Source organism: Podarcis cretensis (assembly GCF_951804945.1).
Source record: "Podarcis cretensis genome assembly, chromosome: 7".
In the NCBI taxonomy this organism is placed as follows: Eukaryota; Metazoa; Chordata; class Lepidosauria; order Squamata; family Lacertidae; genus Podarcis; species Podarcis cretensis.
This window is the reverse complement of record NC_137176.1, coordinates 67,437,421-67,457,354: the sequence shown is the minus strand read 5'-3', so window position 1 is coordinate 67,457,354 and position 19,934 is coordinate 67,437,421. Positions and strand designations below refer to the sequence as shown.

The window sequence follows — 19,934 nt, the reverse complement described above, 5'->3', positions numbered from 1 at the left end:
AAAACCTGCTCTTTACCACTGAATCAGAGCAAACGTCAGTCAGTCGGGTTTTCCATGGACTGATGTTTGCTCTGATTCAGCTGCAGATAGGTTTTCCTGGAGAAGCAAGCAGAAAACTTATCGGACCCATGCTTTCTAGGCATCAGGCAAGAGAAGTGTGAATGAGCCCCCAAAACCTAGACAGCATCTTAAAAAGCAGAGACATCACCTTGCCGACAATGGTCTGTATAGCTATGGTTTTCCCAGTAGTGATGTATGTGAGAGCTGGACCATAAAGAAGGCTGATCGCCGAAGAATTGATGCTTTTGAATTATGGTGCTGGAGGAGACTCTTGAGAGTCCCATGGACTGCAAGAAGAATAAACCTATCCATTCTTAAGGAAATCAGCCCTGAGTGCTCACTGGAAGGACAGATCATGAAGCTGAGGCTCCAGTACTTTGGCCACCTCATGAGAAGAGAAGACTCGCTGGAAAAGACCCTGATGTTGGGAAAGATGGAGGGCACAAGGAGAAGGGGACGACAGGGGACGACATGGTTGGATAGTGTTCTCGAAGTTACCAGCATGAGTTTGACCAAACTGCGGGAGGCAGTGGAAGACAGGAGTGCCTGGCGTGCTCTGGTCCATGGGGTCACGAACAGTTGGACACAACTAAACAACAACATCAGGAATAATCTTGTATGGTGTTAAAAAAGAATTTTTTTGTTTCATGTATGCGTACTAATCAGCCATTGGAGAGTGCCTGTCTCCTAGTAATCACAAGTGAGCCCTCCAACAGAATGTGCATTGCATCCTGCCTTCTAAAAGGATCGTTCCTGTTCAGGGTTCCGCCTATTTCCTACAAACACAGTCATTCTCTTCCATTTTCCTTTTCCAATTATTACTCATTTCTTGTTTTCGTCTTCCCCCTCCATCCTTTTTGCATTGTGTTTATCATGTCTGCAAACCCATGGGTAGCGACTGTGTTGCTTTTCATCTCTCAACAGTACAAAGAAAATTTTAGGTATACTCTGTATAATAATAATTATGATGATGCAGCCATCATTATATAGACAGCTGTGTGTGGAGATATTGCACAAAAACATACCATTTGTATCTCTACACAAAGATGCACTGTGTACACCCTCATCGACATCTGTATTGGCAAGGACCAGACCATCCAGTGTCAGGGCTGGAGAACCATTTTTGCACCAAGGCATTTCCCCCCATAGGAATGAGAGGTAAATATTCACTGATATATGAGGGGAAATACATGGGGCACTTTGGGAAGGCTTCTGCATGGTGGCTGCGGTCATCTGGTGAGGTTTCCCTGATGGTGCCACATGTTCCTGCAATTCAGCTTGTGGCTGCCCAGAGCAGGGTCTTTAGTGTAGTGACACCTGCTACCTGGAACGTACTTCCCCTGGAATACCATATCCAATATCCAATAATTAAAATTATACATTTAAAAATAATAATAAAAAGTATTAAGTAGTTTTATTTATTACATGTTATTACATTGTTTCTAAATTATTATGTGTTGTGCAATATTTATTTTTGTACCATCATATTGGCATCTTTTATATTAACCATTTGATACATTTTTTTAAATAAACAGAACAAAAGCTCCCCCACCCTGGGACTGTAGTTATCATAAAAACTCTAAAACACTGCTGGACACCACTTTATATTATAACGTTGATCATTATAACTTCCGAGGGTTAATGAAGGCTTAGCCCTGATTCTGGGCCAGGCTGTTTTCTACGCCCACCAGCCTGCTATCCCCCCAAATTACTTTTTGCCGACTTCAATTTTCAAAAACAGATGTCTGGCAGATATAATAGAAATTCTTCAAAATGTAAAACAGAAGTGAATCTATATGAACCTCCGCCCCCCCCCCCAGCCCCTCAGCCTGTGCCCTGGGCGACTGCATAATGATAGCACCGGCCCTGCCCGGGACCCTCTTCTGGCGCCGGCGAAGTGCCTCTGAGCATGTGCTGAGGGCCGTTTTTCTTACAACGCCGCCCACATATTTGGGGAAGGTTTCTCCATGTCTTTGGACAAGAAATCAGGTTCTGTTGGGAGGCGAGGGGGTACTTAGAAGAAAACGGTTCTCGGTAGAGATGGAGTTGCATGTTTTATTTCTGTCCTCGTGATTTTATTTCTGTCCTCAACCTGCCCCGTTTCAGAGCAAACGTCAGGTCTGCCGCCTCCTCCATCGGGCTGGGTTGACACGGACGGGAGGGAGAGGCGGACCCGTCCCCGCCCGAACGAGGAGGGGGGCGTCCCTCGGACACGGAGAACCCGCCCGCCATTAGAGGAGGAGGAGGCGGAGCCGACACGTTCAGTGAAGGTATTGAGGCGCTGGCCGGTGTTTGGCGGGATCCGCGCGGGGTGGGGGGTGGGGACAGAACGGAGGGAGAATTGACAGCCGCGGCGCAGCCGGCCCCTCCCACACTCGAGCGCACGCGCCTGGCCAGCCCCCAGCTAACGGCCGACCTAGCAGGAATTCGCGCGCCCGCCAGGCTGGCGAAGGCCGGGGCTTGCTCAAGGGACGCTTTGCCCAGCTCGATTTCCTTGCCTCCCATTGGCCACCGCGGAAGGGCTCGGCTTCGCGATTGGCTAGGCCCTGCTGCCAATCTTGGTTTGTTTCGAAGTTCACGCGTCCTTTTGTCTTCGGAGGGGAGGGCGTTGAAATGCGCCGCGGTGGCCATATTGCTTTAGGGTGGTGAGGTAGCCCGGGGGTGTGGGGGAGGTTAGAGTGGAGAGGAAGAAATCTCAGCCGAGGAGGAAGAGCGACTAGCTGTAAGCCAGGGAAACAAAAAGGGGAAAGATGAGGGGATGTGTGTTGTTAACCTTGCCCTTCAGCATCATTTGTTAGGGTGCGCTTGTCGTCCCTGCCCCGCCCCCCCCCCATTTAAAGTCATTACAGGTCCAGTTCGCTGCTTCTTGGACACCTAGTGCAGGTCTCTTTTGTGAGATCCCGTGGCCCATCATCGACCTGCTTAAATCATCCCTGCTTAGTTGCAGGCTTGCCTTTGACGCCAAGATTGTGGAGAGGGGAGGAAATGGGGATTGTATTTGGAGTGGAGGCTCTGGATCATAGCTGTCAACGTTTTCCCTTTTTTTTAAGGGAAATTCCCTTATTCCAAATAGGATTCCTCGCAAGAAAAGGGAAAAGTTTACATCTATGCTCTGGATGACAGGGACGTGGGTGGCGCTGTGGGTTAAACCACAGAGCCTAGGACTTGCCGATCAGAAGGTCGGCGGTTCAAATCCCCATGATGGGGTGAGCTCCCGTTGTTCGGTCCCTGCTCCTGCCAACCTAGCAGTTCGAAAGCACGTTAAAGTGCAAGTAGATAAATAGATACTGCTCCGGCAGGAAGGTAAATGGCGTTTCCGTGTGCTGCTCTGGTTCGCCAGAAGCAACGTAGTCATGTTGGCCACATGACCCGGAAGCTGTAAGCCGGCTCCCTCGGCCAATAAAGCGAGATGAGTGCCGCAACCCCAGAGTCGGTCACGACTGGACCTAATGGTCAGGGGTCCCTTTACCTTTATGGATGATGATGGCTCACTCCCACCTGACCTAGAACCAGTGCTTTCCCCCCCTAAAAAAATGTTTAGGGGTACTCTCATTTTCCTACTCATATTGAAATACTGCCCCTCAATGAGTCCAAACTCAGATTCACAAAATGTTTATGCGGATCCCATGAGTCCCCCCAGAAAAAAAGCACTGCCTAGAACCAGTTGGATCTCCCAGCCATGCTCATGTCACTCTGACAATGTAATCGACCTTCTGTAGACCTGCCAAGTCTTTTGGCATAGTTAGTGCTCATGTACCTCTCACAATTTGAGGGAATGCTAAAAAACCAATACAGCTGAGCTGGAATGGGCTAATCTCTTCTGATTTGCCGCAGGGATGCACAGAGGTTCCACATACCTGCAGAAGATGCACATTGTCCACCCCACCTGATGTGTGTTTGGCAGCTTTTTCTCACTGCAAGGAAATTATTAGATTTCCTGAGGCTAAAAGGCTTCTTTCAGCCACAAGATTGTCATAGACCAGACTGGTCAAATATCAGTGGTGAACCACAAGAAATAAACTATATTCTAGTGACTAGTGTGCAATATCATAGTCCATACAAGGTGCCACATTTATTTATTTTTTCAACCTATCAACATGATGCCTCACAAAGTGGCACATTCACACTTCTTACCCACAACACTCTGCCATCTCAGTTGTGAAGGTACACAAGAAGCTGCTTTCCTACCAAGTCAGACCACTGATCCATGTAGCTCAGTATTGCCAACACTGACTGGCAGTGACTACAGGATTGTTGTTTTTAAGGCAGGAGTCCTTTCCAGCCATATCTGGAGATGACATGAATTGAATATGGAACTCTTTGCATGCAAAACATGTGTTCCACCACTGAGCCTTGCCCTGTGTCCTTTCTTCCTCATCCACTGGTACTGGCCGGTGCTGCTGCTGTCAGACTGCTGGCATGGCAAAACCTCCACATTCCTATTGTTGGGTGGTAGCCCTTGATGTTGCTCCTGGGCCAAGCTGGTGGTTAGGTTGGTGGGCTGGGCAATGTGGATGGAGCAATGTGCAAGTTCGCTGCTAGAAGCAAAGTTCTAATGTGTGATAAGTAGTGCCACACCCATTCTTTCCCTAAGACATTTGTCCATGCACCTGGAAATGAATTTTTCATTGGATTAAAGTTAAAGTTTAATATTGTGCTGGTAGCTGGTCTGGCCATTAGAAAAACATGCAGACTTGTTTAAAAAAAAAGCCAGCCTGCTAGTAGTCCTAGAAAATGCTCCTCCCGCTCTGTGCAAATTGTGAATGTTCAGCTGGAAGTCAATGAAAATAAGAATTTAAAACCAAAGTAGAATAAGAAGGCTTAACTTTATTACTCAGGATTAACACGTGCAAAGATAAAAAAAGATTGTGTAGTGTGATCCTAAGTAGGTTTAGATTCCATTGATTTCAGTGAAACTTACTGAATCAAACAATCCTTAGTATACTGTAAATAAGACTGCAGGCAGTAGTGGGTTGTTGGTTTTTTAAAACGGAGAATGAAGTCAAATATTAATATGCCTAAGCTTGTTTTGTTAACGTTACTTAAAACATAGGTCATAGGAAGCTGCCTTATACTGAGTCTCTCCACTGGTCCATCTAGTTGAGTGTTTTCTACACTGATCGGCTGTGGTTCTCCAAGATATCAGATGGGACATTCCCTGCCTTAACTGGAGATGCCGGGGATTGAACATGGGACTTTATGCATGCAAAGTAGATGCTCTACTGCTGAACTATAGCTTTACCCAGGGTTAAGGGCTGAGCATCATAGTGGCAATGAATTTCTAGGTTAAGGTAGCAATTTCTAAGAGAAGCCTTTCTCCACTTCTTTTCAGGTATGGGCATAAGCATACCACTCTGCATCCACCCCGATTTGTTTGTTTTAAGAAATACCTGGTTTGACCACACAAAGCATTTAGTTCGGCAGTATTATTATTGGCCAAGTTTATTTGCTCTTGTGCTCATTCTGTATGATCTGCCTACGTGGAACTCTCTGAGATTAACATTGCACAGAAAACTGAGGTCAGTATCTTCAAATATAAAAACAGTTAAAAATGAAGAGTAAGGCAATGGTGCAGATACAGTATACAGTCCATCTCTTGTTCAGTGGCAAAATATAATCTTTTTATTTTGAGATTTTTTACTTTGACATTAATGAGAACGTGCAGTACTAAAAGCACTTTGAGTGAATTTTTAGGGGTGGATATTTTTCAGAATCTGTGAATGAATGCCCATTCAAATTGAACATACTATAAGAGTATCAAGCTGTACTGTTTTGAAATGCTTTTGTAGCTGTGGAGGTAAAATATGTTGTGTTAGCTGGATTCCATGTAGTGCTGTAGAGAATGTCATTGGAACTGATAACCATAGATTATGATAAATTTGTGTCTATTCATTTCTGGGTTGTATGATGGAAATGCCCCAGGAGTCCGATCGTGGATTCAGTTACCAAACATTTAGTGTAGTGTTTTGGCTGTTCCTTGTTTCTCTTTACAAAGCCGATGATCTTGGCAAATTGTAAATAGAAACCTGAGCTGAAGCAATTTTTCAGCACATTAGCAGCAAATTTAGTGCTTATGAAGATGTGATAGTGAAAGCATTAGCTTTGACAAGGAAGGGGGATGGTATGAAGTTTAGAAGTTCTACATGAACCTTTGCTATTTCATTTTAGCTCCAAGCGGTAACATTTGCCACTTTGCTCCTGGATGTCCCAAGGAAAATATGCCAAGCTGTATGTGAGGTGGACCGGGAGGAGGCAATCATTAACTTTTACTGTTCTAGCTGCATCAGGATTTGAATACCTGCTTGTGCAATACAGTAGACAGTTTCAACGGGGATCTTGGTTATGGTGATTGGTATAGGTGTTTGTTTGAGTCTAGATATTATAAACAATGAATGAGACAATAACATTCATTGAACCAACTAGCCCTTAAAATAATGTTAGTGAGCTCTTTGGTGTTCAGAAGTAAAAGAAGCCACATCTCTATTTCTCACCTTGCTGTCTAGAATTATCTAGAGGAATAGGAAGAAGAAACATTGATACAAATCAGGCCTTGCTTGAAGGAAAGTATTCTGTGAGGTCCCAGAAAAGAGTGCAAACATCTAATAAATGCAAAGCATTTCTTCAGTATTATCTTGCCTCACTGGGGTCTTGCAGGATAAACAGGGAAGACAAAACAAAACAAATTACACCCTAGAACGACAACATAGAATTGTCGCTGATCTAAATGTTGTCATTCAGGACCAAACAATGCACTACATAGAAACACATGTAATGGTATGGGAGTTTTTTGGCCTAGAAGTTGCTTTGAGATGTGTGTCAACCTAAGAGTCTTATTGAATCAGCCAAAGGCCTATCTAGCCTAGCTTCCTATTTCCTACAGTAGAAAACCAGATACCTATGGAAAACCCACAGGCAGGACATGAGCACAGTAGTGATTATAAGCAGGGAAGTGAGGGCCTGTACTTAATTATTTCCGTACCCAGTAGTGCCTTACTAAACAGCTCCCCCCCTACCAAACTGGTATTCCCAGCAGGTGTTTGAAAACTTCAAGAATGGAGGGCTTTTGGGATGGGGGAAAGGGTTAATCACGCCCTGTTTTTCAGTCTCCAGTGCTTCCCTCGTGAAATGGCTTTTACAGCAAAATAAGAGCAATAGCTATTAGGCGATCATCACACACGTTTTCAGGCAGTATGTAGTTTGGCTGTCATACATAAAATGCTGTGTTTCTACATCACTCTGGAGTGCAAACCAGTTTGTCTATAGTTAGGTTTGGCAGATCACAGTTTTAGTAACAAAACACTCTTGAGCTGTTGTGCCTGGAGTAAAGGATGTGTGTTGTTTTCTATAGGATTGTGATGTTTTGGAATAAGAGATAATCCTTCAGAATAAGGCACATCTGGCAGCCCAGTCTGTCGTCTGCGGCAAATCTATCAGCCTTGACTTGGAGAGCTGCCATGAGACTGTTGTGAACTGAAAAAGCATTCTGTGTACAGCTGTATTGGCACACCTGAGCTTCATCACACTCCCCCCTTCACATCAGAATGATTTTCCCCAAACACAGCAGTGCGCAGGCTTCCACTAATTGACTCACAAGTGGCAGGTGCCTTTTCTTGTGACTCCCCCAACACCCACACCTGGTGCAAAGGTGCCCTCTACTAAGTTCTCCACGATGCGTTCTGAAGTTGATGGAAGGAGTTCTTTCTGGCATCTGCAAGAGCCCAACGATATAAGTACCCCTGCTCTAATTCCCTCTGAATTCTAATCAGTTTATAGAACAGTCAGGAATGGGTTGGTGTCAGTTTCAGACTCCTGTATTGATTAGGAAGGAAAAAGTATTATAAATTTCACAGGTTCCAAATAGCTAAGTGGATTACTGTTTGGGATTTCCCCCTCTACGTCTTTTTTTAATACACATGTATCTTGGTTTGCGATTAAGCTGTCCTGGTCAAAGAGTGCATTTTTTTGTTTTTAAGCAGAGATTGTATGGCCATCTGTCATGTATGATCTAGTTGAGATTCCTGCATTGCTGGTAGTTTGACTAGATGACCCTTGTGGTCCCTTCCAACTCTACAATTCTAAGATTCTTTGTTTCACTTTACTGTACCAGAAAAGGCATGAGAGCATGGGAACACTAGGAACAGGTTTACTTACATGCAATAAAATCACACAGCATTCCTTGAAGGGTATTAGCTTATTAGATCAAGTGTTGGCGGCATAAGATCAGTGCGTCCAACAATGTCCCCACCTGCGCATCCATGATGGGGCTCCACATCTGTAGAATACTACTCATCCGTCATGGATGCTTTAGCTGTGATTCCTGCATTGCTGGGGGTTGGGCAAGCCGACCCTCGGGGTCCCTTCCAACTCTACGATTCTTTGATTCTACACACGGTCCCATTAATTCATGCCTTCAAATGGGCTTGGGGACTTAGGCAGATAATGGTGCTATGCCTTTTTAAAGTGTTTTATAGTTTAAACTATTTTCATGTTATGCTGGTCTGCTATTGGTGTTGATAATTTTATTGTGGGATTTCAGTGTTGTACAGTGTTTTGATTCTGATATAGGAAGCTGCCTTGAGAAGGATTGTTTCCTTCTCAAGGCAGCTTCCTATATCAGAATCAAAACACTGTACAACACTGAAATCCCACAATAAAATTATCAACACCAATAGCAGACCAGCAGACCCTCATCTTGTAGGGTGGCCATTTGGGTACACAAGTGTGAAAACTGTTCTGGTGCAAAAGCCTCAAGAGGTCAGATGAGGCCTTCTTCTGATTTAAATGGCAATCCATTATAGTGCTCTGCTGTGCTCATGGCAACGCCTACTAAACCACTCATCTGCAGTTTAGTGAACAGGATGTCTTATGAAACCTTGGGGAAAGTTTTATTGAAGTTAACTTCTCAATCCGTAAGGAAATACCTTATCTGTCAAACACAAGTGGAAATGGATAACCACTTACCATGTGATTGGTGCTTAAAACATGCCACATGCTGTTTTTAGAAAGCTGCATGGGGGAAGGACTAACATGGGGGGCAGTCAGGAAGTTGGGCTTGTATATCTCATGAAGTTGTCGCCATAACTCAAGCATCGTCTTGCCTATAGTCTAAAGTGGCAAAGTCTCCTGTCCTCGATGTCTTCCACCTCCTTCTGCATATGTAGACCATGTGCAGGGCAGGTGCAAATCACCATGAGTGACAAGGAAAGGGCTGTAGCTCATTGGCAGAGCATCTGCTTTGCATACAGAAGGTTCTGGGTTCAATGCTCATTTCCAGGTAGGGCTGGGAATGCCTCTTGTCTGAAATCCTAGACTACTGAGCCAGTGCTCATTAATTCAGTAGGAAACAGCTTCCTATTTCTTTCCATGTAGTTAGAACTGTCATGGGAGGCTTTTAAAAATAACAACTACCTGGTAGTATGATGCCTTTGACTACCAATGGTGGTCAAAGAATGAACTGGATTGTTTTGGGCAGCTTTTTAATAATAACAATAACAATAACAATAACAATAACAATAACAATAATAATGCAAAGTTTTGTTAACATTCCACAGCAGTGGTTAACAAACCATAAATTTCAACACAACCCACCCACCTTCCTCTTTTGACTCATCCCCTGATGTTAAGCAAAACAGTAAGCGAAAAAGAAATGAAACCAAGAGAAGGAACACTGAATATTGTGTGTGTGATGATATAATTTTAAAGCTGTGTTTGTTTAATTCATATGTAATTTTCCAATGTAGAATAAATGGCATGTGAAGAAAAAGAAAAAGGGATTGTGTGTGTGTGTGTGTATGTGAAGAAAAGTTATGCTATTCCCAGTGTGTAGTATACAATGAACCACAACTCAAAAGAGCTACAAAAATTTATCTTCTCTCCATTAAATAACTTGAATGATTACACACTTTCTTTTTGATGTTTTAAACATGGTGCGATGTGTGCACTTTGGCAGCCTTGATGACCCATAGACTGGAACCCTGCAAAAATCATTATGATAACGGAACTGCTTTAGAAGCCTCAGATGATTTTGAAAACATGTGATCGATGACCTTTATTGCTACGGCTTTTATTTCAGTTATTTCCCCTCCTGCATCAAAGGAAATAAAATTCAAAAGGGGTTTGTGAGTGTTAAGGATAAAAGAGGGAATTAAACCGTTTCCATATCATGTTTGCTGCTGATCTCCTTAATCACTAGGGCAGAAGAAATAATTACCTCTAGTAGCTTTTATTTTTTATATATATGTACATGGAAGTGTGCTGTATTTTTATATTGGCTAACAGTGGCAGATTCCTGAACTCTGCCAGTTTAACTTTTAATAATACTCAACATGGCACAGTTTCTGTATTTGTGCTCAGGCTGTTTACATAATATGATCATCCTGCTGGATCTTCTGTCGCCTGGTATTTTTTTCACCAAAGCTGGCTGCATGTACTCCATCCCGTAAAACCCTGAGGGGAGCAGAACATGCAGAAGAGCTGATATCCCTCCTACCCCCACAATAGAAATTTAAGTTGCAGTAAGAGAACATGCAGTCCTTGGGTTGTCCCAAGGTTAAGAGTTCCCACAGCATAGCGATCTTCAAAACTATTTTGCTTAACATGCAGCCTTGCCCGGCAGAAGGAGGAAAGCGGCATTGCTAACAAGTGGTGAATAATCATTGCCTTTGTGACTGCTTGTAAGTTTCCCGTTTTGTTGGCCAAGGTGGGAAGCAGGATACCCGACAAGGTGGACCTTTCCTTTGATCTAGCAAGACCCTTCCTACATTGTTATGAAAGCCAAAGGAACTGCAGGGTGTCCACAGAGCCCGTCACTCTGATCCTAAACGATTGCAGTGACATGTCTGGCAGCAATGCTGCGAGGCATGTTGTTCACAGTTCTATACTGATGAAGCCTAAAGGTACATTCGCGTACACCTCCTGTAAGTCAATGCAAAACAGCAAAAAGAAAAAAAGATCAATATGTTTATATTAGCAAATATGCTTGTCAACCATCCTAGTAACCCTTGCAGTTCTTTGCTCCAACACAGGAATTTGGGAGTGGATTGTTTAATGCCGAACAGTTGGGTAGACTGCTGTTTGCACATTTTTCTTCCTTTTTTTTGTACAGACAACAATTGGAAAACTAACTTTTTTGTGAGGAGGGGGATTAAAATGGAATTGTCATAGAAGGAGCTTTTAATATTACTGAAGCCCCTCACAGCTGTCATTGCAATCCAGAATGCAAGTGTGGTAGATGAAGTAATCCACAGTGAGCACATATGCATGCATAGCAAGTCTTTGGATCAAGCCCTTCCTATTTCAATGTAGCAGATGTTGAAAACTCTAATATTGCTTTGCAAAGAGGAAACGACAGCTAAATAACATTTATGAATGCATCAACCATGCTTTTCCTGTTAATGGAAAAAGCATAATGTTTGTGTTGTTGGCGTGCAAGCAGTGTGTGTATATGTGATTGATATATAATTACACACAAAACACGCACACACACATTCTCCCTATTTATAACATTGTGGATGTTACCAAGAAAAAAAAAGTTGCTAAAATGTTGTTTCTTCATTTTAGGCACATTGTTTCCTATTTTTTATCGATGCACTAGAACCTTATTAATTAAACTGTCTGGAAAAGGTTAGCTTTATTTACACTCAGGATTATTTGGGAATGCACAGCATCCTGCATATGCTGTGCCTACTTCTCATAGCTAGTTGTTTGTATATGACTGTTTCTCCTCCTCCACAAAAAAGCAATGCTCAGGATGGTAGTCTACTGTGAGGCTTATCGCTGATTTCCACATCATTGAATAATGGGGATTATCTCTGATTCCCACAGCCTAAATGGCATTCACACAGCATTCACATAATGCTCCACGGCTACTGTCTATCTTTTATATGGAGTCGAGGAAGATGTCTTACACCAGGTCAGTCCATCGTGACCTATATATAGCTTACTTGGATTGGCAGTGGCTCTCCAGGCTCTTGGGCAAACAAAGTCTTTCTCATCATCAGACATTTGTTCCTTAAAAAAAAATAAAACTGGAGACATTAAGAATTGACCTTGGATCTTCTGTGCCCAGGCTCTATATCTAAGACATGGAAGTTCCCCAGCAATATGTTCAACACGATATGCCTCACATTTGACATTGTTGAGCTCCCACAGGCAGTCTTTTACCTATCTTACTGGTGTATTTAAATATACAGTCGGATACTCCACATGGACCACCAAACCCAACACTTTCCCTTGACAATGAAGTAAGAGCATAATAGTTGTGTCATGTGGTGTCAGGCTAAGACCCATCTAGTCCAGCACTTGTTTGTTTTGAAAAGTGTCTTTCCAGATGTTTCTGGGGGTTCCACAACCAGGACGTGATAATGTTTTCCAACCCCTGCTGCCGCTGCTATTGTTATTCATTATATTTGTATACTGCTCTTTATCTGAAAATCACAGGGTAGTTCACAGCATAAAAATTCAAAATGAGAACACAAAATACATGATAAACCAAAACCCAACCAAATAACCCCCGTCCCACAAACACATTTAGAAGGCCATAGAATGTTAATCTGCCAAAGATCTGGTTATAGAGAATCATGTTTACCTGGCGCCTAAGGATATGTAATGAAGGCGTCAGGTGAGCCTAACTGGAGAGAGCATTCCACAAACTGGGAGCCACCACAGAAAAGGCACATTCTTGTGTTGACACCCTCTGGACTTCTTGTGGAGGTGGCACACAAAGAAAGGCCTCCAATGATTACTGCTGTTCGTTTCTAACATCTGATAATCAACAGGTCACTGCTTCTAAAAATGGATGGTACACTTAGTTAAAACGACCAGTTATCATGGTTAGATTCCCATAAATAGGTCTAATTCTTTTTAAAGTATGCTAAGCTGTTGGCCACCATAATAGCTTGGAATAAGAATGATCTGAGTATGAATTTCATAAATTATTTTTTCTATGCTGTTCTAGAGGTTAATTACACATAGATGATAGCCCAACCTTCTTTTGAAATGTTCGGAAGAAAGAAACTCCATAGCTCACCAGGCAATTTATTCCCTTACTGACCTGCCATTGTGGTTAACTAAAATTTATCTTTCTGCAGAAGAGGGAACAATGGCTTGTTCTATTGCATGGGATAAGATATTGTTCTCCCCTTATTTCTGCATTAGCTGCTGGGCCATAGCCTAAAAACTTAGCTCATTTGGTTAGCGCGAATTCTTAATTCATTTTCTATATAATGAAGGACTGCCTTCAAGATTTCATTATCTTTACGATCAAAAAAATATTTGGTATTAATATTTAAGTATCTTCCACTATTGAGGAACCCAAATCTATTATAAAAGATCTAGTCTAATTTTCATGAAATTTTGTGTGCCAGTAGATATTGCTATGTACACTGGAAGTCCCGTTGGACCTTATTATTCTTATTAATCATTTATATGGGACCATAAATGTGTAAAGCACAGTGCCATGTGGTTTATAGCTTTTATATTCATTTTTATTATATTATTCATTCACTGTATATATCTATATATATGAATGGGAATGTGTGATCCCTGAGATAGTGAGGAACAAGGTGATAAATTTCCTCAAAATGTAAAAATAATGGGTACTTAATGAGTGGCAAGCTCAAATATATTCTCCTAGAGGCTGTGCATAAATTATATAACTTTTTCTAAAGTGAACCAAACTCTATTCTTCCATTTGCAATGCTGGGGGAAAAAACAATCTGCTGTGCAAAATTAAGGGGTCTCATCATTTCTGGACGGACTTGCATCACTCACACCTGATTGGACATTAAGATTTCACCAAGACTGTCCCAGGCTATTGAAATGAGAATCCCAATAAGGTCAGAAACATATACTTGAAAAAGCACATAGGTCATGATTCAATGTATCCATGTCTGAGCTGGTTATAGAATTCACCATCTGACATATAGATCCTTTAAAATAACCAAAGGGATTCAACAGTGAATTATGCCCTGCCACATGTTGAGGAAAGCACTTAGTTTTAAAGGAGTGTGTGATGTTTCAGAGCATGATTCATGGGGAGCAAGTAAGAGACAGTGCAGTTTTCCTTTTGTACCTGCTGCAGATTCTGTTGCTACCACCATAGGCAAAATGGCGGGCAGGGGTGGGAGATAAATTACTTGGAAGGTTATGCCTGGGCTGCGGGTCAGCTGTTACCACTGCTGCTATAGTGTTTAAATGATTATGGTCCAGGTACAGTACCAGTACCTCGATTCTCAAATGCCTTGATACTCAAATGCCTTGGTTCCCAAACGCCAAAAACCTGGAAGTAAGTGCTCTGGTTTTCAAACGTTTTTTCGGAAGCCAAATGTTTGATGCGGTTGTTGGCTGTTGTTTCTGGGGCGCCTGCACCAATCAGAAGCTGTGCCTTGGTTTCTGAACATTTTGGAAGTCAAACAGACTTATGAAACAGATTAAGTTTGGCGCTTTTGTTTTTTGCTATTTATTTTGTGTTTTTGTTTTTGAGGCTTTTTCGGTTAATTTGTTTATGTGACTGTGTGGAATTCAGTTCAGCTACTGATTGATTGATTGATTGATTGATTGTGTGACTGTGGAAATGGATAAAAGCCCCCCCTCCAAACAATGACTATCATCAGTGCAGTTTAAAAAAAGAATTAATTTTAATTTTTATCATCTACAATACTTATTTATTTTATAGTATAGTACAGTACATTGATTGTTGCTTTCGTTTTATGGCTCAATGGTCTTGTTAGAGAGTGAAATTCATGTTAAATTGTTGTTTTAGGGGTTGTTTTTAAAAGTCTGGAAGGGTTAATCCGTTTTACATTACTTTCTATGGGAAAGCATGCCTTGATGTTGGAATGGACTTCCAGAACGGATTAAGTTTGAGAACCAAGGTACCACTGTACTGGATTATAAAGGGAACAGGCTTTCACAGCCATGTGACTCATCTCCAGTTAGGTCACCCCAGGAGAAGAAGAAGAGTTTGGATTTGATATCCTGCTTTATCACTACCCTAAGGAGTCTCAAAGCGGCTAACAATCTCCTTTCCCTTCCTCCCCCACAACAAACACTCTGTGAGGTGAGTGAGGCTGAGAGACTTCAGAGAAGTGTGACTGGCCCAAGGTCACCCAGCAGCTGCATGTGGAGGAGCGGGGAATCGAACCCCGTTCACCAGATTATGAGACTACCACTCTTAACCACTACACCACACCCAGGAGAAGCTTTTATGTGGGGAAAGCATTGGCAGGCGAGATTTAGTTATTTGTCATATTTGTAGCCTGCCTTTCTTCCAGTGAGCTCATACAGTGGTACCTCGGGTTACAGACGCTTCAGGTTACAGACTCCGCTAACCCAGAAATAGTACCTCGGGTTAAGAACTTTGCTTCAGGATGAGAACAGAAATCGTGCTCCTGCGGCGTGGCAGCAGCGGGAGGCCCCCATTAGCTAAAGTGGTGCTTAGGTTAAGAACAGTGTCAGGTTAAAAACGGACCTCCAGAATGAATTAAGTTCTTAACCTGAGGTACCACTGTACATGGTTCCTTCTCTCCATTTAATCCTTGAAAAATAGTGACCTGCTCAAGGTCACCCAACAAGCTTCTTGATTGAGTAGGGATTTTATGCTGGGTCTCCCCAATTATAGTCTGACATTAGTGCCCCCTGTGCTGATAATAGGACACTCAGGTTCAAGAACAACACGTGAAGTTTTTCCTACAGGACCCCACATCAATGTAAGAAAATCACATGTCTTCATGGGAAGAGTGATCTCTGCCAGTCAGGGATCATGTAAGTGAGAGTGATAACAGAACACTATACAGCTGGTCAGGTATAGCCATGTGACAACATCACCAAGCCTATTCAGAGGATAGTTATGTTTCCTGAACTGACATTGCCATCACTCTGAATGGGCAAGCCTTTTCATTCCCTATACAGACCTTCAGGAAGCTTTTCATACCTGCATAAAGCTTTCATAAATAATATTCCTATTATATTTTGACTCAGGCCTTCCAAAAGCTGCTTCTCAAATCTCCTTTGCCGGAAAAGGAAAAGAAAGATAATTATTGTTTCGGTTTCAATCACCATCTTTTTATTACTCTTTGGTAATAGTACAGCGGGGAAAGGATTGAACTCATTTCTTGTTTACTTAAAAAAACAACCCTCAGTGGTTTGCATCATTTTATGGAAACCATTTTAGTTTAATGAAAGGCTGACAGTTTTCTTTTCAAAGTATTTCATGAGGTGTAAAAAACTGATACAATGAAGACCATTCCTGAGCAGGATTCATAAATAATGAATATATTTTCTTATTAATCCATATTTTAGTTTAACTTGGGCTCATAGCAAGTTAGTTCCTCGGGGAATGCAGGTTTTAGTTTTTGGTGTGGTTTTTTTCTACAAGGGAAGGTGATGAGCTATGGTCCCCTGGGAATTAAATTGTGAAAACAATCTCGGTTTCATACATGCTAATATAGATCTGTTATTCCCTTTCCACATCTATTGCAAGACATTTTAAATTGTGGCTGATCTTTTATGCAAATAGCTGTCTTATTAGACATTGTGGCTGTATGTGCTAATGTCTCTCTGGGTTTCTTGGGAGTTTGCTATCTAACCATCAAAGCAGTCGAAATGAATGATGATTACTGCACAGCTTTGAAGAACAAAGAAAAGTCACAGCAATTTTAGAGGTCTTGGTTACTGCAAAATCAGTGACAGCTTGAACCACACAGACATCCAGGAGGGTCTCTGTGGCTCATATTAACTAGGCCAAACTTTTTTGTTTTGTTTTTTTAAAGAACAAAATAGATATTATTTTTTTGCTTCATAGTTTTCTGGCAGCTGCAAAAAGTGCAGTCTTTTTTCACTGCTGACATTTTGTTGCAAACGTTCCGAGGGTATTGAATTAGCAAAAGGCAAATAAAAAACCCTATTTCTTCAAGCAAATAAAGTAAGCTGCGAAGTGGATGTTGCACATAAAAGTTTGTGTATCATCAACTTTACTAGCCTTTGTTCCTGTTTTGTGTCATCTGGTATATGGCAGCATTGCAGATTTGATGGTGGGGGGGAGACAAGCACATAGGTCTCTGTGTGAGGTGAGGTGTAGGATTGGTGGGTGAGGAGGTTATCCTTATTGCATTCATTATATTACACGGGTCACATCTACATTATGAATCTGCATCAGTTTCATACCACTTAGAACTTCCCATAAATAATCCAGGGAATTGTAATGTTGCTGGGATTCTAGCAGTTCTGTAGCCCCCCTTCCCTGACTGAACCACATTCCTAGGTTTTCCTGAGAAAAGGGAGAGGGAGAGACTGTTAAACCCGTTTTCATAGAACCGTAGGGTTGGATCATCTCGTCCAACTCCCTGCTATGCTGGACCCTTTCGCCCAACGTGGGACTCTAACCCACAACCCTGAGATTAAGAGTCTCTACAGTTCTACCAACTGAACTATCTTCCAGTATTCTTTTAAGTCTGTAGTGTGCCTTTGTAGAGAGCTGATGATGAATAGCCACGTAGTCTATAAAGTTATTGCGAAGGACTGTGTCGCATTTGTTGATGTGAAATGCGTTGGGTTAGATCAAGAATGGGGAATTTCAGGCACCATGGGGGGGAAATGTCAGCTTCTAAGCCTCTCTGACTGATCCCCAGGCCAGATCCTCTCCCCAGCCACATCTACCTGCTGTCCCTCTCACACATCCTTTAGTGTTTTCCTCTAGGTGTGTCCCTGGACTCTGATAATGTCCCTTGCTTCCCTGATGGAGGACTGTGAGGGGTGTGTAGGAGCTAACGTACTGTACAAAGGTGAAATTTACATTAATTGCTCCACCCACTTGGAATCATAGAATCGTGTATGCTTCTGTGTAGTTATTTCTTGAGTCAATTATTAGATCTATTGGTATGCTGCCCTTTTCTGCAAGGACAGCATTCAGGATGACTCATACCACTTACAACCATAGATATTGATAAACTCTTTCCCTCTTTCCTTACAGAGTTCTGGGACACATAGAAAATGGGTAGAAAAGATTCTTCTTCTGCAAGAGCTCCTGTTGAGCAGTACAGAAAACAAATAGGTAAAACATTTCCCTTTTTACTTAATATATTTGTTTCTTTTTTAGTTTTTGTGAGTGCTACATTCCTGTAGGAAAGATAGTGAGTTCTAAAGCTGATTACTTTAACTGCCTTCTAACAACATATTTTGAACTGATTCAACTTTCTAATGCACGTTGCTGGACTATCATTCTTGACTATTCGCCATTACTCTCAAGCCGATGAGATGTGGAGACCAACAACATCTGGAGAGCCACAGGTTAACCACCCTGCTGTAATGGTTTCACTGGATATGATGTGCTCTCAGATTAACTCAAAGTATTGGAGGCAAAGTGAAACTCAGTGTAATAATGTGGCTCTTTCAGTTAAAAGAGGAGTAGTTAGAGGAGTATAGCACATACCAAATTGATTAATGGTGAGGGTGGCTTGAACTGTTCGTTGTTTGAATATACAGAATCTGTTGCATTGAGGCTGCATTCACACTAAGTCTGGACCTGTGATGAAGTGAACATGTGATTGCTTCACTGTGCATCCAATTCTCCAGTTTCCCGTGTGGGCATTATCCTGCATTGCTACAGCACATTAGCCAGAGAATCATATGCTGCTGCTCTTGGTGGGCTGTACCGCATTAGACTGAAAGCTGTAAATTAGATTATCATACAAAAAATGTACCTGCACATTTAGAAATAGTTGCCGGGAAGAAGACGAGGCATTGTTTTGCATTTGTAGAGAAGTCATTGTATATGATTGAGCATTCACAGTGTGATTCCCCACTTGCAGTCGGAAATGGTGCGACCCAGCATGAGCCGAATCAGCACAGTGAGTTGTTCAGCAAAGGTGTGCTGGGATGTGGACTGGAACTGAAAAACCGAGGTTTGGGTGCAATTAATCACACATGTGCTTCACTGCAGGCCCAAACTCTGACACTGTTTTTTCCATCTGCATCTGAATGAGAGTTGGCCTTCAGTCTGAAGCCAAATAGCTTGCAGGCCATTCCAGAGGGTTGAATCCAGGGAACACAAGTTATTTGCCTTAGTTTGTTGCAGTGATGAGCATCAATTACTAGATATTCTTCTTCTGCCTAACTAGCCCTCACTTAAGGCAAGTCAAACTGAAAAAAGAAATAAGAATGAATGTTCTGATTCACATGGGGAAGGACTTCTAGATCAGGGTAGATTTCATGTGGCCCATTGCTTTTCCTTCTCCCGTATAGACTGTTGAGCTCTGCTTCAATTTTCTATCACGAGAATTAAAATCTTTTTAAAAAAATAGACACAAAACCTTCCTTTGTTCTCACATTATCTGTTTAGGTACCTCAGTTACCATAGGTTTCATCAGCTAGAGTTTATATGGCATGCACACACCACCACCTTGGCATTTTTTGTGTGTGGATAGAAGACAGAAAGGCTTTCTGCACAACTACTCCAAATATCCAAACAGCATTCAGTCTGTGCATTAACTCCTTCAGGTACCTCTTCAGTTACAATAGTGGAATTAGGGAGACTGCAGAGTTTTCATTCCCTTCATCATCTCCAATATGGAAGCTTTGCAGGGTGTTTCAGATTTCTGTGGAATTTACCAATGACTTCAAGTATTTTCCCTCCTCCCCACCCTCCCACTTGGTTGTGCAACGGTTTGCACAACCAGCAGTCAGTTCTGGAAATAATAATAATAATAATAATAATAATAATAATAATAATAATAATAATTTATTATTTGTACCCCGCCCATCTGGCTGGGTTTCCCCAGCCACTCTGGAAAATTCAACCCTGATTGCTCCTTCTCGGGTTTGCATACAATACTTGCTTCCTGCCTCTGCAATGAATGCAAGGGGTTGCCAAATTGGCT

The 19,934-nt window shown here is 42.1% G+C and overlaps 1 protein-coding gene across 5 annotated transcripts in view; it reads left to right on the top strand.

Moving 5' to 3' along the window:
• Window positions 1-1,892: 1,892 nt before the first annotated feature.
• Window positions 1,893-19,934, top strand: part of TRIQK (triple QxxK/R motif containing) — a 47,194-nt gene continuing 29,152 nt past the window's right edge. The window contains exons 1-3 of one of the 5 annotated variants that reach the window (XM_079983247.1): window positions 2,655-2,782; window positions 5,393-5,579; window positions 18,029-18,109. In XM_079983247.1, coding sequence (XP_079839373.1) covers window positions 18,049-18,109 — 61 coding nt within the window. In that variant the 5' untranslated portion in view covers window positions 2,655-2,782; window positions 5,393-5,579; window positions 18,029-18,048. Of the gene's footprint in view, window positions 2,331-2,434; window positions 2,622-2,654; window positions 2,783-5,392; window positions 5,580-13,589; window positions 13,896-18,028; window positions 18,110-19,934 lie in introns of those variants that run through there. The other 4 variants (XM_079983246.1, XM_079983248.1, XM_079983245.1 and 1 more) reach the window with 4 other exon arrangements.